Raw genomic sequence first — 16,518 nt, forward strand, 5'->3', positions numbered from 1 at the left:
ATTTAATGACCCTGGGATTTTTTTTATTCTTTGAATGCAGCAGCTCCAGGTGGTTCCGCTGTTCGGGGACATGCAAATAGAACTGGCAAGATACATCAAGACCAGCGCCCACTATGAGGAAAATAAATCTCGGTAGGCAGAGAGTGAGCTGTCCAGTTAGAGCATTCTGCAGTGTTCTCACTGTGGTTCCTAACACTCCACTTATCTATCCAGAGATGCCACCTTTGACATTTTCAACCACGTGGAACCGAATGCGTGATATGGTAGCCTTTTCCACGAGTGGATGTTTGCATTTAAATTCATTTACAAATGCAATTTATTTCCTTAGTAGGATAGCCACATTTCAAATATTTAATAGTTAGGGTCTACTGTTTCGGTCAGCACAGATATAGAACTTTTCCATCATCCCAAAGAGTTCTGTTAGTGCTGGCCACAAGTACGGAAGTATAACCAAATGCTCTGGGTGCTTATCAAAGCTTAACAGCAGCCTGCTGGGGAGCGGCTGGATGTTTACGTGTAACTTACAGAGGGTACAGAGCTATCACCCAAGGACCCAACCAGGCCAGGCCCAAGGTCTCTGTGGTTGAGAATGGTCTTTACAGTTTTAAAGAGTTTTTTTTAAGGTGATGGCTCTATGGCTGATGTGTGACAGAGACCGTGTAGCCCCAAATCCTAAAGCATTTACTTTCCGGACCTGTCCTGAGAAAGATGGCCAATCCCTGTCATAAAGCATCTGCAGCTCACAGGTAGAAATGATAATAAATACACAGTACTTTTTATTGTAGCTTCCACATAGCCACTTGAGTTTCAGAGGATGCTTTAGTTGACTTTTGCCAAACACGTGGTCTCCATTCAGCCATGGTTTTGAAAAATACAGTTGCACCTCAATCTGGTTACTCAAAGGTAAACAGTCTTTTTCTGTGAAGACCAAATTGTAAACACGTTAGGCCTTTCTGGCCACATGTGTCACATACTCTTTTTTATTGTTGTTTTTTAAACGACTCTTTAAAACTGTAAAAACCATTTTGTGTGGCTCTATGGCCATGCAAAAGGTGGTCGCATTGGGCCCATGTTGTATGTAGTTTGCCAGCCTCTGTGCCAGCTTGTTTCCACGTCTGCCATTAAATCTGATATGTGATCACCTTCCTATAAATTACATTCACTAATCTCTCTTCACTTCAGCATCAACTTGAGCTCTGATTTGGAGGGTGTGCTGATTTCCATGGTATAAATGGAAATGCCTGAGTTTAAGTTAACAATGTACAACTCACCTCCTACCCTAACAAACACAGTCAGATCCAGATCATAAGTAACTGTAAAATCAGTAAGAGAATCAGGAAACAAGGAGTTTTGCATACTTTCTTTATTTTTAATATGATCTGTTGTGAGTCGGTGGCCATTATTACCAATTAGATGCTGTGTTTCACAGCCACCAAGGCAGGTGCCTGAGCGTGCAACAATCAGCTCCAAGAGCTCAGCCCAATGGCGTAGCACCTATGTCTGGCCTCAGGGGGTGGGCACAGAGTGGGCAGATGTTGACATCGGGCTCTGGGCTCCTTGCCTCTCCTGAGGTGGACATGCTGTCTGGGGCCTGCAGGGGAGACCAGTGTGTTTAAGGTGGACCCTGGCAGAGGGCCTGGGCCTTGTGTGCTTACTGCACACTCAGGGAGCTGCCTTTGCTAATGCCGTAATCATCACGTAATCCTGTAGTAAAATCAGAAAGTTAAAAAGTGATGCTGCTTGAGATAGTGTACTGATGACCTTGAAAACTGGTACTCTGAATCCTTTCCTTCTAGCAAAGGGGACCAACTTGTTAAAACACGGTGTGAGTTGGTGCTGAGTGCGAGGGAACCGAGGGAACCGCTCTGAGCCCAAAGCAAGGCCCGTGCTTTCTGCCCAAGAAGTCCAACAGATTTAATTCTTGATACATGTTTTTCCACCACATTGACTGTATCCGTTTGCTGCTGAAATGGTGTGTTGTGCACATAGTTAGTTATAGCAACACTGTCTAATTTCCAAGTCTCTCATTAAGGATAACTTTTGTCCCTGAGTCCTTGGCTGACTTGTTTTGTACTATAGCTGTGTTTTCATATGTGAGTAATAAGGAAATATTAGTTCCTGCCTACTCTGCAGTGATCTGTCAAGGGGCCCTGCAAGGTTGTTGCAGTGTCCTGAATTCAGCAACACCTCTCAGCTTTGTGGAAAGTAGTTTGCTGATTAAGGAGAAATTACAGTTCCTTCTCCAGAATACAGACATGAGAAGGTAGGACGCAGCCCTGGCACAGGGAGATGAGGCAGGCCCGGCTCTGTTTCCATGCGGAGAATTCCACGTTTCCTCTGCACCTCTACCTCTTTGCTGCAGCGGGGCTCCCGGGGTGGTAGGCGGGCCTGCTGTGCATGTGCCCGCAGCCAGTCGCCTGTCAGGTAACGCATGCTCCCCCTTTACCACCAGATGGACATGCACGTCCTCCGGCAGCAGCCCACAGTACAACATCTGCGAGCAGATGGTACAGATCCGGGAGGACCACATGCGCTTCATCTCGGAGCTGGCGCGCTATAGCAACAGCGAGGTGAGTGGCCTCTGCCTGCAGAGCACACCCGGGGACACGGGGTCCGGTGTGGCCCTTGTATTCTCTGCACCCAAATACCACCATTGATCGCTTTGAGAAACATAGTTTAGCACTGCGTGCTTAAAAAGCACTGATTATAATGGATGAGGCAGGGCAAATATAATGGAGTTTGTTTGGATCTGTTCAGCTGTACAAAAAGCATCTTCTTTTTTCAGAAAAACGTTAACACGGGGCTGAGGACTGAGGTGAGACCATGAATTAAGTGCATTTCCTAGTGTAGTTCCATGGTTCCAAGCTGCTAGGAGAGGGGTGGGGGGAGTGGAGGACGTCAGGAACAGAAGGGGTGGTTCTGACTTGCGCCCCTTTCGTGTCTAGAGGGAGGAAGTGCAGGAGCCTCCGAGTCGGTGGGCAGATGCATCGAGTGCCCAGAGGAGACCTGGAGTTGGGTGCTGGAGGAAGCGGGGTCTCTTCGGCCATGGGCCTTGTTAATTCCTTGCGGCTTTGCAGCTGGGTTCTCTGTGTCCTTGCTTGGGCCAGCCACATTCCCCACACCTGCCCCAAGCCTGGCTCCACGCCATGCCGCCCGCGCCTGAGGTGGGTGGGACAGGGGTCTGAGCGAGGAGGAGCAGCTGCGGAGCGTCATTTCTCACGTCTTAGGGGACCGGACACCGAGGTCAGGGTCAGAGCGGCGGTCAGTGCCGTGGGTGCTGCAGATGGTCTAGAGGGACCCGGGGACTTGGGGCCACATGTGCAGGTCTGGTTTTTGAGATCGTGGTACCTCGGGGTTCTCAGGAGGCCCATTACATTTGGGGGGAGCAACTCTGTTGGTCCGGCTCATTGCAGGGCAGTGAGCACTCCGTCCCTCACCCCCAAGCACTTGGCATCATGTAACCAAAATGACTGAAAGACAGCCCAGATGCTTGGGGCCTGTCGCCTCCTTGCAGAGCCCAGGTGGGCGGCCGACTCCCCATGAGGCAGCGTTAGCTCACCCCTCTGCAGAGGCCAGTGCAGCCGGAAGAGTAGAGATGGGGGCCAGTCCCCAGGACTTCATGATTTAGTTGTGAACTGAGTTCATGAGATGCTCTCAAACAACACAGAGAGCTGGTTTCTACCTTTCCAAATAGGAGCACTTGACAGCATGCATGATTCCTGTGTGCCTTCTGGGGTCTGCTGTCGTGCCTTGATGATCAGATGATGGTTTTAATAAGAGGAAAAAGATCCACCTTTGAAAGCTTTGCTCAGTTTACTTTTAAACAGATTTATGAAGACATAATCCACATACCAGACAATTCTCTGATTTAAATTATACAATTCAAAGGTTTTTAGTCCATTTCTGAACATTTTCATCATCTCCCAGAGCAACTCTGCACCCATAGCAGTCCCTCCCCATTCCCCTTCCTTCTAGCACGTGGCAATCTACCTTCTATCTATGGATTAGCCTACTGGACATTTTATATAAATGGAATCATATACTATGTGCTCCTTGGTGACGGGCTTTTTTCATTTGACATAGTATTTTCAAGGTTCATCCATGTTATATATAGCATGTATCGATAATTTTATGGCTTATTTATAATATTTATAATAATTTTATGGCTGAATAATACTCCACTGCTTGGACGCACCACATTTTGTTGGTTTGTTCATCTGCTGTTGCCTGATGGACAGCGGCTTACAAATAATGCTACTGGGAACATCCACGTACAAGTGTTGTGTGGACCTAAGGTTTCGTCTCTCTTGGGTGGGTGCCTAGGGATGGAATGGCTGAGCCTTATGGCACCTCTGTGTTGAACACTTTGAGGACTGCCAGGCTGTTTTCAAGGCGGTTGGTTGCACTATGTTACACCCGCCAGCAGTCTGTCAGTGTGTGATGTCCCCACATCCTTGCCGGCACTTGTTGCTGTCTGTTTTTTCTGATTCTGGCCATCCTAGTGAATGCGAAGCGGTATCTGGTTGTGGTTTGGATTTGCAGTTCCTTAATGACTAATGCAACTGAGTATCTTTGCATATGCTCATTGGCCAATTTTTTTAAATGCCTCTTGAAGTCATTTGCCCATTTTTAAATTGGGTTATTTCCTTTTTTTTTTACTGTAGAGTTTTGTGAGTTCTTTTTTTTTTTTTTTTTAATTTTTATTTATTATCTATTTATTATGTTTATCTTTGGCTGTGCTGGGTCTTCGTTTCTGTGTGAGGGCCTTCTCCAGTTGCGGCGAGTGGGGGCCACTCTTCATCGCGGTGCGCGGGCCTGTCACTATCGCGGCCTCTCTTGTTGCGGAGCAGAGGCTCCAGACACTCAGGCTCAGCAGTTGTGGCTCACGAGCCCAGTTGCTCCGCGGCATGTGGGATCTTCCCAGACCAGGGCTCAAACCCGTGTCCCCTGCATTGGCAGGCAGACTCTCAACCACTGCGCCACCAGGGAAGCCCCTTTGTGAGTTCTTATATTCTGTCCCTTATCTGTTATGTGATTTTCAGATATTTTCTCCTGTGTCTTTTTGCTGTCTTGGTGGTATCCTCTGAAGCACAATTTTTTATTTGTGATGTGGTCCAATTTTATCTATTTTTTCTTTGGTTGTTTGTGCTTTTGGTCATAATGAAGAAACCGTTACCTAACCCAAGTCACAAAGATTTGCCCCTTGTTTTCTTCTAAGAGATTTGTAGTTTTAGCTCTTATATTTAGATCTATGATCCATTTTAACTTACTTTTTTAATATGGTATAAGTTAAGGGTCCAACTTCATTCTTTTGTATGTGGATATCCAGTTTTCCCAGTTCTGTTTTTAAAATACCATTCTTTCCCCACTGAAGGCACCCTTGACAGAAATCAACTGACTGTACACCTCCATGTTCGTTATAACATTATTTACAAGAGCCAAAGCAAAGAAACAGCCTAAGTGTCTATAGACAGATGAATCGATAAAGAAAATGTGGTATATAGTATGCAATGGAATATTATTCAACCATACAAAAGAAGGAAATCCTGGGACTTCCCTGGCGGTCCAGTCGTTAAGACTTCGCCTTCCAATGAAGGGGGTGCAGGTTCGATCCCTGGTCAGGGAGCTAAGATCCCACATGCCTCGTGGCCAAAAAAAACCCAAACATAAAACAGAAGCAATATTGTAACAAATTCAATAAAGACTTTAAAAATGGTCCACATCAAAAAAATCTTAAAAAGAGCGAAATCCTGCCACTTGTGACAACATGGATGGACCTTAAAGGGCATTATACTAAGTGAAATAAGTCAGACAGAGAAAGACAAATACTATTTAATATCACTTTATGTGGAATCTAAAAAAAACCAAACTCATGGATACAGAGAACAGATTGGTGGGTGCCAGAGGCAAGAGTTGGGAGAAATGGGTGAAGATGGTCAAAAGGTACAAACTTTCAGTTATAAGATAACTAATTTCTGGGGATGTAATATACAGCACGGTGACTACAGTTAACAATATGGTATTGCATATTTGAAAGTTCCTAGGAGAGTAAATCTTAAAAGTTCTCATCACAGGAAAAAAAATTGTAACCATGTGAGTTGGTGAATGGTAACTTACTGTATAATCAGTTCACAATATATGCATATCAAATCAAATCATTGTACACCTTAAACTAATACAAAGTTGTATGTCAGTTATTTCTCAGTAAAACTGGGTGGTGGGGGGAATCAATTGATTGTACTCCTGAGGCTTTATTTCTGCGCTCTCAGTTCTGTTCCTTTGACCTTTCGTCAGTCCTTATGCCACTACCACACTGTCTTGATTTTACAGTTTTATAGTAAATCTTAAAACCAGATAATATAAGCCCTACAGCTTTGTTCTTCTTTTTAAAGATTGTTTTGTCATCTTTGTCAAGATTATTTGTGGATCCTTTGCATTTCCATATGAATCTTAGGATCAACTTGTCAATTTCTACAAAATAAGGCATCTGGAATTTTAATAGGGATTGCATTGAATCTGTATATCAGTTTGGGGAGTATTGCCATCTTAACAAGATTGAGACCTCCAATCCATGAACATGGGGGATGTCTTTCCATTTGTTTAGTCCTTCTTTGATATCTTTCAAAAATGTTTTATCATTTTCGGAGTATGAGCTTTGTACTTATTCTGTTACATTTATTCCCAAGTGTTTTATTCCTTTTGATCCTATTGTAAATGGAGTTATCTTTTAAATTTTATTTTCAAGTTGTTTGCTCAGTTTCTTTTGACTAGAGGGTAAGGATTTGTACTGAGCAGAGACAGCGGCTGGGTTTGAATAGTTCATGAGAATGTCAGTGCAGGTGTGCACAGACCCGGAGTCCTCAAGAGCCCCCAGATCTGTTCACTTTCTAACAGTGACCAGAGCCAGGTTCTGGGTAAAAATTTTTTTTTGTTTGTTTTTTGTTTAATTTCTCCATTACGTAAATTTTCAAGCATACAAAAGGAGAGACCAGTCCTGGCCCCTCAGGTGTCACACTGAGCTTAATCACCCGCCCCTTTTCAATTATTCCTCCAACCCTGTGCCTCGGTCTGGGTTAGCTTGAAGCAATCCAAGATAACATAGCACTCCCTCTAAAAGTATTTCCCATGTGTCTCTATAAGATAAGGGCCCTTTTTAAAATATAACCATAATACCATCCCACCTAAAAAACCAACAAATGTATTCCCTAATATTAAATAGTGGGTCATTGTTCAGATTTCCCCTGTTTGCTCATTATCATTAGTGGTGTATTTTTCCAGGTTTCTGTGCCTCAGGACCCAAATGAGTTCCATACACTGCAGTTGGTCGACATGCCTGTCCCCACCATCTCCCTCATTCCCTGTGGTGTCATTTGCCATGATTTCTGTCCCCTGGGTGTCCTGTACGCTGCCAGCTCAGGGGCCTGGTCAGAGTCAGCTCCCACTGTCCCGGCCCATTTGGCCTCTCGGCGGCCATGCTGAGGGCTGCTGGGGGGTCCAGCTGACTCTCTGGGATGTGGACGGCTGCATCCCCTGCCCTGATGCGCGACTTCACCAGGCCTCAGCTTGGTGGTCCTCTCAGCTCCTTGCGCCTTCCAGAGCTGGATTCCTTTGCTTTATGCATCAGTTGTTAAAATAATTGATTCCCTAGCATATCTAAAGAAACAAACCAGCTTTCTGAGTACTGTTTCCTAGTCAGTCTACTTCAGTTTCTTTCTGCCTTTTTCTTTTTTCTCCCGTGGTGTGAAAGTCCTCGTTCTTAAAGACTCCAGCATATTTTGACTGGGGTCAGAATATATGTCTCACTATACAGTCAGCAGTCTTAAAGTAGCAGTACTGGCACTGCTAATGACAATTACTAGAAATTCAGATTTATTTTGCAGTTAATTTTGTCCTTAGGTTTCTTCCTCTGGGGATGTTACATCAAATCGTTATTTTTCAAAGTCACTGACGTGGTTTGTTTTGTGTTGGTCTCAGCCTACAGATAGTGATGCCTGGGCCTGTACTGGTCTTGGCAGTCCCCACAGACACCCCACCTCCAGCCCGCACCAGAGCCAGTGTTGTGGCCGGACTGGCCCTTGTGGTCCTTACAATGGCAGCATACCCTCAGCAGTGACCATCAGGGAACTTTGAGAAAAACAAGTTTGATTACTCGCAGGTCCTAGAGGGTACACAGCACACCCAGAGCCCCAAAGCGAGGTCATAGGTAGAGAGGGAGTGAGCACAGACCTGGGGCTCTGCCTTTTTCAAGGCTGAGGGTGGGGTGCCTAGGGTTTCACGGGTTCACTGTTGGTGAATTTAAAACAAAAGAGCAGGGATGAGGGTGTGGGAGGGGAAAAGCCCGGTTGGCAGTTATCTAGGTCACCATGGGCTTTCTACAAGGGGAACTTCATGGGTGGGCTGGCTCTTTATCTACTTGGGTAGCTGGCAATATATTTATTCAAGATGGATGTCTTTGAAATGGATGCCTTGGCAACCAAAATCTTAATGTTAGGCACTTACACTACCTGGTTCCTCTGTGTGGTCACCATGCCAATTCAGTCCTACACGGTTCAGTTCATTGTTTCATTTTGCGTTTGAGTTTGGGGGATCGCTTTTTCCCCCTAATTTAATTTTATATCATAATATATAAACTGTTTATGTGGTTCTAAAGTGAGATCTGTCAGAGGAGGTATGTTCAGAGAACTCTGCCTTCCTCTCTACCCTCTGCTTTCCTGGCCTGTAGATAAACATTCTTACATCTAAGTTTTCATTATTTGACATAAGGAAATACACATGTGAGCACATTTTCCTTTATTAGCTAAGTTAGAAACATGCTGTGCGCATGTTTCAGGAAGGGCCAGGTCTGCAGACCCCTCCAGTGCAGGCTGTGGGGGCCTTTCTCTGTGTTTTGAGCTACGTGTGCCCATCATGTGGGCTCTGCAGTTGCTCTGCCTTTTGATGCACTGAAGAGTCTTGTGCTCATATCATTTTCTACTTTGTGAGTGTACATTTGGGGTAGGCTCCTAGGTTGGGTTTGATAGGTGGTTTCCTGGACGTTTGTGACTTCTTGATGCTCTGTCTTCTCTAGGTGGTCACAGGCTCAGGCCGCCAGGAGGCTCAGAAGACGGACGCTGAGTACCGGAAGCTCTTCGACCTGGCGCTGCAGGGCTTGCAGCTGCTGTCCCAGTGGAGTGCTCACGTGATGGAAGTGGTGCGCGCTCTTACTTTTATTTGGAAATGCACCCCCTAGTTGGTTAGAAGTGCTTTTCTTCCCAAACTGGACTAAATTATATTTTTTCTGCATTAACTTTGGTCTTTGGATCGAGAACAAATTGGCTTTTTATCTTTGGCACTAGAAATAAGAGTATATATTAATTTAAATGTTTCTAAGATGGCTCAATGTACATTTCATTTACATATATTACAAATAAAGGGCCTTATCTTTTAAAACATATTGATAGAATTAAATTTGTACTGTTATGATGATTTTTAATTCTCATTTTTTTTAAACAGCACTCTCTGTGTATTTCTAGCCATCAGTTTCTTTTGTTCAGGATTAGTAAAGTGGTTTCTGATGCATAGAAAGATTTGGATACCCATAAGTCATAGAGGATTTTCCCTTTTGTTGTTTACTTTGCTCAGATAAGGATTATTATATTTGGATGGGTACCTGATTGTTTGAAAGGCTGATTCTTTTAGAAATGGTGATGAAACGTTTATAGTCTTAGATATTCCACATAAACTATCCAGGCCTTTTTACCTGATGTATTTCTTAAGTTCCTGATGTATTACTTGAACCTGAAGTCACATTGCCAGAATATCTTGCAGTTTCATGGAGATGGACTATGTGTGCACGTGTGTGGTGTCTGCGTGTGTGCGCACGTGTAGTGTGCGTGTGCCCACGTGTGCATGTATAGTATGCGTGTGTGTGCGAGCACACACGCCGCTGTGTGACGTTCAGACTCAGTGAACAATAGAAGGCTGACCTTTGGTTGCTCTGGTGATGGTCCTGTGAGTCAGACCAGCAGTGAAGCGTTTCGCATTCAGTGTGGCTGTCCCCCCCCTTTTTGACCACACCAGTATTCATGGAAACTCGTGCACCCAACCGACAAGTACTCCAACAAGGACTGCCCGGACAACGCCGAGGAGTATGAGCGCGCCACCCGCTACAACTACACCAGCGAGGAGAAGTTCGCCCTGGTGGAGGTGCGCTTGGCCTGCTTTCTCTGCCTTCTTTGACTCTGGCCTGAAACTGTCTTCCCTTTACAAAGCAAAGGCAAAAACATGAATGACCTGCTTATTTGATGTCACTGTTATCTGTGTAGGGCGACCCTTTGCATCTGTCACAGTTGTCAAAACAGAGAGTAAAATAGGTTGTGGGTTCCCGGTCTCTGCGTGGACACTCCCCTGGGGCAGTCAGGGTATGTTCTGAGTGAGAGCCTGGGAGCTGCAGCAGCTTCTTATTTCCACACACAAGAGGAGTGAGCCAGGACCTGGGTGTCTGAGGGAGGAGAGCCCCTTTCACAGCTGTGTGGTCCCCAGCTCTGCACTGTCTTTGGGACCCTTTGGATGAATAGTTCTTAATTGCTCTGCCATCCAGTGTTTGGATGTAGATTTTGTAGCTGTACGTTTCCTGCCTTGTTTAAGGAATCTTTTGCATACCCCAAGGTCATGAATATAGTCTCCTACATTGTCTTCTGGATGTCTTATTCTGCTTTCACATTTGGATCTGAAATGTCCCCACCAACCCTCCCAACTGCTCTACTTGCCACCTCTGTTGTGAGTCAGGTGACCATACCTGGGCAGGTGTGTTTCTGCTCATGTTCTAATCCATTGGTTAGTTTATCTATCCTTTCCTAACACCCCTCTGTGTTAATTACAATAGTTAATCGTGTGTCTGGTGAAGCAGGTCTTTCTTTCTTCAAGAGTTCCTTAGCTATTCTTGCTCTTTGTATTTTCATAAACATTTTAGAATCATCTTTCCATGTCCCAGTGAAACCTGTTAGAATTTTTTATGAGGATATGGATAAACCTATAGATCATTTTAGGAAGAATTGACAAATTTATAAAATTAAGTTTTTTATGAATCTGGTATGTCCCTCCATTTGTTAAGATTCTCTAAGATCTCTTTTCATCTGTAAAACTTTTGCACATCTTTTGTTGGCTTTATTTCTAGGTATTTGATATTTGATGGTGTATTTTAATTTTTTTCTAAATGTTTATCACTGATGTTTAAAATCAAAATTATTTTTGTATTTTCCTTGTATCTACCAACTTGTCTAAACTCACTTATTAATTGTCATAAATTACCCATATATTCTTTTGGATTTTCTACTTACATAATCATATCATCTGGAAATGATGACAGTTTTATTTCTCCCCCTTCTATTTTTTGTTTTTAAATCACACTGGGTAGGATCCCTACTCATTAAATAGAAGGAGGCTCCAGGCATCTTTGTCTTGTTTCTCATCTCAAAGGGAAAGCTTTCAACATTTCACCGTATGATATATTTGTTGTAGGTTCCGTATAGCCACCCTTCCTCAGATCAGAAAAGTTGCCTTCTACTCCTTGTTTGCTAAGAGATTTTATCATGGATTTTATATTAGTTTTATAAAACACTTCTGCATCCGTTGAGATAGTTTTATGACTTTTTTATTCCATTAATGTGGTAGATTTACACTGATAGGATTTTTTGGATCAGGTTTGATATTAAGCTAGCCTTGCATTCCTGGTTTAAACTCAACTTGATCATGATATATTATCCTCTTTATATATTGCTGGATATAAGTTGCTAATATTTTGATTTGGATTTTTGCATCAAGGTTCATGAGTAAGAGTGGCTTTTGATAATACTTTTTTCTTTCAGTGTTTCATTTTAGAATACTTTTAGATTTACAGAAAAATTGCAGAGGTAGTACAGTGAATTCCCATATATCCCACACCCATTTTCACTTATTACTAACATCTTACATTAGTATTGTTACATTTTTAATAAGCCAGTATCAATACATTATTATTAGCTAAAGCCCTTGCTTTATTCGTATTTCCTCACTTTTCTATAACGTTCTTCCTCTGATCCAGGATCCTACATCACATATAGTCATCATATGTCCTTTGGCTCTTCTAGGTCATGACAGTGTCTCAGACTTTCCTTGTTTGTGATGACCTTGACGGTTTTGAGGAGTGCTAGTCAGGTGTTTTTAGAATGTCCCTCAACTGGAATTTATCTGATTTTTTTTCTTGATTAGACTGGGGTTGTAGCTTTTGCGAAGGAGGACCACAGAGCTGTTTTCATCACCTCACCTCAGAGGTCCATGCTGTCACTGTGGTTCATCAGTGCTGGTGTTGACCTTGGTCACCTGGCTGAGGTTACCCACACCGGCCACCGCCCCCTTTCATAGGGCGCTTTTGGGGAGGAAGTCACTGTGCTTAGCCCACACCTGAGGAGTGGGTAACATTCCTTTTTTATAACCTTCCACTCTAGTTTTTGGAAGCTGGCTTCGTAAAATGGCTCACAGCACTTCCTTCTTTTCTGTTGTCTGTAGTGGTTTGTGTAAGATGTTATTTTTTTCCTTAAATGTTTTCTAGCATTTATTGGTGAAGTTTTTCCTTTATGGGATGGTTCTTTTTTTTTTTTTTTAATTTATTTTATTTATTTATTTTTGGCTGCATTGGGTCTTCGTTGCTGCTCACAAGTTTTCTCTACTTGCAGTGAGTGGGGTCCACTCTTCGTTGCGCTGCACAGGTTTCTCATTGCAGTGGCTTCTCTTGTTGCAGAGCACGGGCTCTAGGTGTGCAGGCTTCTGTAGTTGTGGCTCGCGGGCTCCAGAGCGCAGGCTCAGTAGTTGTAGTGCACGGGCTTAGTTGCTCCGCGGCACGTGGGATCTTCCCGGACCAGGGCTCGAACCCGTGTCCCCTGCATTGGCAGGCGGATTCTTAACCACTGTGCCACCAGGGAAGCCCTATGGGATGGTGTTTGAAACTTTCAGTGTCTTTGCTATATGTAGGAGTATTCAGATTTTCTGTTTCTTCTTGTATCAGTTTTGGTAAGTTGTATTTTCAGAGGTTTTCAAGTTCTCATCTTTTTTGGTAACAGCTTTTCCCCCTCATACCATACAGTTCACCCATTTAAAGTGTAAAATCCAGTGCTTCGGGGGTACCTATTCACAAAATTGTGCAATCACAATCAAATTTGGAACATTTTTGTCGCCTCAAAAAGGAACCCATTAGTAGTCACCCCCCACCCCCATTCTCCCCTTTCTTCATCCCGCGGTAGCTACCCGTCTACCGTCTGACTCTGTAGATTTGCTTATTCTGGGCATTTCATACAATACGTGGCTGTGATTGGCTTCTTTCACTTAACATAATAGTTTCAAGGTTCACACATGTATCAGTATTTTGTTCTTTTCATTGCCAAATCATATTCCATTGTATGTATATATCACATTTTATTTATCCATATTAGCTGATGGATACTTGGATTGTTTTAGCTTTTCACTTTTGAGTAATGCTGCTATGAACTTTGTATATAGATTTTTGTGTGGACTTGTTTTCATTCCTTCTGGTGATACACCTAGGAGTAGAATTGCTGGGTCATATGGTATCTCTTTGTTTAACATTTTGAGAAACTACCAGATGGTTTGCAAAGTGGTAGCACTACTTTACATTCCTACCAGCCTTGCTAGAGGGTCCCACTTTCTCCAACTCCTTGCCAACCCCTGATATCTGTCCTTTGATTCCAGCTATCCTACTAGATATGAAGGAATATCTCATTCTGGTTTTGATTTGCATTTTTATAACAACTAATGCTGTTGAGCATATTTTCTGTGCTTATTGATAGTTTGTATATCTTTGGAGAAATGTCTATGCAGATCCTTTGCCCATTTTTTAATTGAATTAGTTGTCTTTTTATTATTGAGTTCTCTATATATTCTAGATACCAGTTCTTATTAGACATATGGTTTGCAGTATTTTCTCCCATTAACTTTTTACTTTCTTCATGGGATCTTTTGAAGCATAAAAGTCTTTAATTTTGATAAAATTCAGTTTTTCAATTTTTCCTTTGGTTACGTGTGCTTTTGGTGTCATATCATAAGAAATCACTGCCTAACCTAAGTCACAAAGATTTATTCCTCTGTTTTTCCTCATATATTTGAGGTGTGATCCATTTTGAGTTAATTTTTTTATGGTGTGAGGTAGGGTGTTCTGTCAGGGGTCCCCAAGACCACCCTCAGGCTAGATTTGCTAGAAGGACTCACAGGACTAAGTAGCTGTTCTATTCAAGGTTATGATTTATTACAGCAAAAGGACACAGGTTAAAATCAGCAAAGGGAAAAGACACCTGGGTGAAGTCCAGGAGAAACCAGGTGCAAATTCCAGTGTCCCCCTCCTATTGGAGCTGCAGGGGATGTGCTTAATTCTCCTGGCAGTGATGGGTGATTACAGATGCAAAGTGTTGCCAACCAGGGAAGCTCACCTGAGCCTTGGTGTCCAGGAGTTTTATTGAGGGTCAGTAATGTAGGCACATAGCACATGCACGATTGACCTCAGCTACTCAGACTCCAGATCCAGAGCAAAAACAGCTGTTTGCTATGAATCACATTGTTAGCATAAAGTAGCTGGTGAAACTGCTATTGCAATGGCCCAAAGCCTCAGACACACAGACATTCTTCAGGCTGAGTATTCCAATGGCTCAGAGTTGGTTCCTAGGAGCCAACCAAGGGCCAGACCTTTCCTGGGAACGTGCAGGGTTTGGTCATCCCAGGCCTGCTGAGATGACCCTTTCCTACACAGGAGTCCAGCTTCATTCTTTTGCATGTGGATATTCAGTTGTACCAATACTATTTGTTGAAAAGATAATATTAACCCATTGAATTATTTTCACACCCTTGTTGAAAATTAATTGACTATAAATGTGAGGGTTTATTTCTGGACTCTTAATTCTATTCCACTGATCTGTATGTTTATCCTATTCCAGTATAGTCTTATAATCTCTTGATATTTGTAAATCTTGTGGTAGTGTCCCCTCTTTATTTGTAATGCTTGTAATTCATGCCTTATCTGTTATTTTTTCTTGATCAGTCTTGCTGAGCATTTGTTTGTTTATAAAACAGCTTTATCTTAGTTGATCACCCTCTATTATATGCTTGTTTTCTTTTATTTATTTATTTATTTTAAAAAATTTATTTATTTATTTATTTATGGCTGTGTTGGGTCTTCGTTTCTGTGCGAGGGCTTTCTCTAGTTGTGGCAGGCAGGGGCCACTCTTCATCGCGGTGCACGGGCCTCTCACTGTCGCGGCCTCTCTTATTGCGGGGCATAGGCTCCAGACGCGCGGGCTCAGTAATTGTGGCTCACAGGCCCAGTTGCTCCGCGGCATGTGGCATCTTCCCAGACCAGGGCTCGAACCCATGTCCCCTGCATTGGCAGGCAGATTCTCAACCACTGCGCCACCAGGGAAGCCCTATGCTTGTTTTCTGTTTCATTAATTTTTGCTTTTAGATATTCATTTCCCTCTACTTTTGGGGGCGGTTATTCTGTTTTATCTTTTTATAAATTAGTGATCAGTATTAGGTTATTATTATCTTTAGGCTTTTTTGTTTTCTAATATATGCATCCAAAGTTCCAAATTTACCTTTCAGTACACCTTTTCCTACATCCCATAAGTTTGAATATATAGTAATTTCATTTTCATTCAGATTGCTGTGAATTTGAATTCAATTCAACTTCAGTTGGAGAATTTGCTTTTTTAAATAGAAAATTTCCCTTTTTTTTCTCATTAGAAAAACAACCCAGATTCATCATATAAATCCTCAAAGCAAACAGAGAAAACACACATGTGAAATGAGGACAGTATCATGTCTCTGATGCCATCACAAAAATGAACTTTAAGCAGTTCAGTGCATTTTCTTCTGACCTTTTTATGCATATTAATTCACTGTGCCATTATTGTTTAACACAGGGGTCCCCAACCCCCGGGCCACACAGCAGGATGGGAGCAACAGGCGAGCGAGCAAAGCTTCATCTGTATTTACAGCCGCTCCCCATCGCTCACATTACCACCTGAGCTCCACCTCCTGTCAGATCAGTGGGGGCATTAGATTCTCATAGGAGCGCGAACCCTACTGTGAACTGCGCATGCGAGGGATCTAGGTTGCTCGCTCCTTATGAGAATCTAATGCCTGATGATCTGAGGTGGAGCCGAGGCAGTGATGCTAGTTCTGGGGAGCGGCTGCAAATACAGATTATCATTAGCAGAGAGGTTTGACTGCACAGAGACCATAATAAATCAGTTGCTTGCAGACTCATATCGAAACCCTATCAGTGAGTGGCAAGTGACAATTAAGCTGCATCTTACGGAGTAGACTGGACATAAGCAACACACTTTGGGTGTCACTGTCTCCCATCACCCCCATATGGGACCATCTAGTTGCAGGAAAACAAGCTCAGGGCTCTCACTGATTCTGCATTATGGTGAGTTGTATAATTATTTCATTATATAGTACAATGTAATAATAATAGAAGTAAAGTGCACAATA

General features: G+C 43.0%; 1 protein-coding gene across 3 annotated transcripts in view; it reads left to right on the forward strand.

The window, feature by feature from the left end:
- The window catches only part of CYFIP1 (cytoplasmic FMR1 interacting protein 1), a 98,021-nt gene that overhangs the window by 41,867 nt on the left and 39,636 nt on the right, over positions 1–16,518 (forward strand). For 2 of the 3 annotated variants that reach the window (XM_007182895.3, XM_007182896.3), the window contains exons 10-13: positions 41–132; positions 2,453–2,570; positions 9,068–9,190; positions 10,060–10,185. In XM_007182895.3, the coding sequence (XP_007182957.1) occupies positions 41–132; positions 2,453–2,570; positions 9,068–9,190; positions 10,060–10,185 (459 nt within the window). The remainder of the gene's footprint in view (positions 1–40; positions 133–2,452; positions 2,571–9,067; positions 9,191–10,059; positions 10,186–16,518) is intronic. The other variant, XM_057551983.1, reaches the window with a different exon arrangement.

This window comes from Balaenoptera acutorostrata, chromosome 8 (assembly GCF_949987535.1).
Source record: "Balaenoptera acutorostrata chromosome 8, mBalAcu1.1, whole genome shotgun sequence".
Taxonomy (NCBI): Eukaryota; Metazoa; Chordata; class Mammalia; order Artiodactyla; family Balaenopteridae; genus Balaenoptera; species Balaenoptera acutorostrata.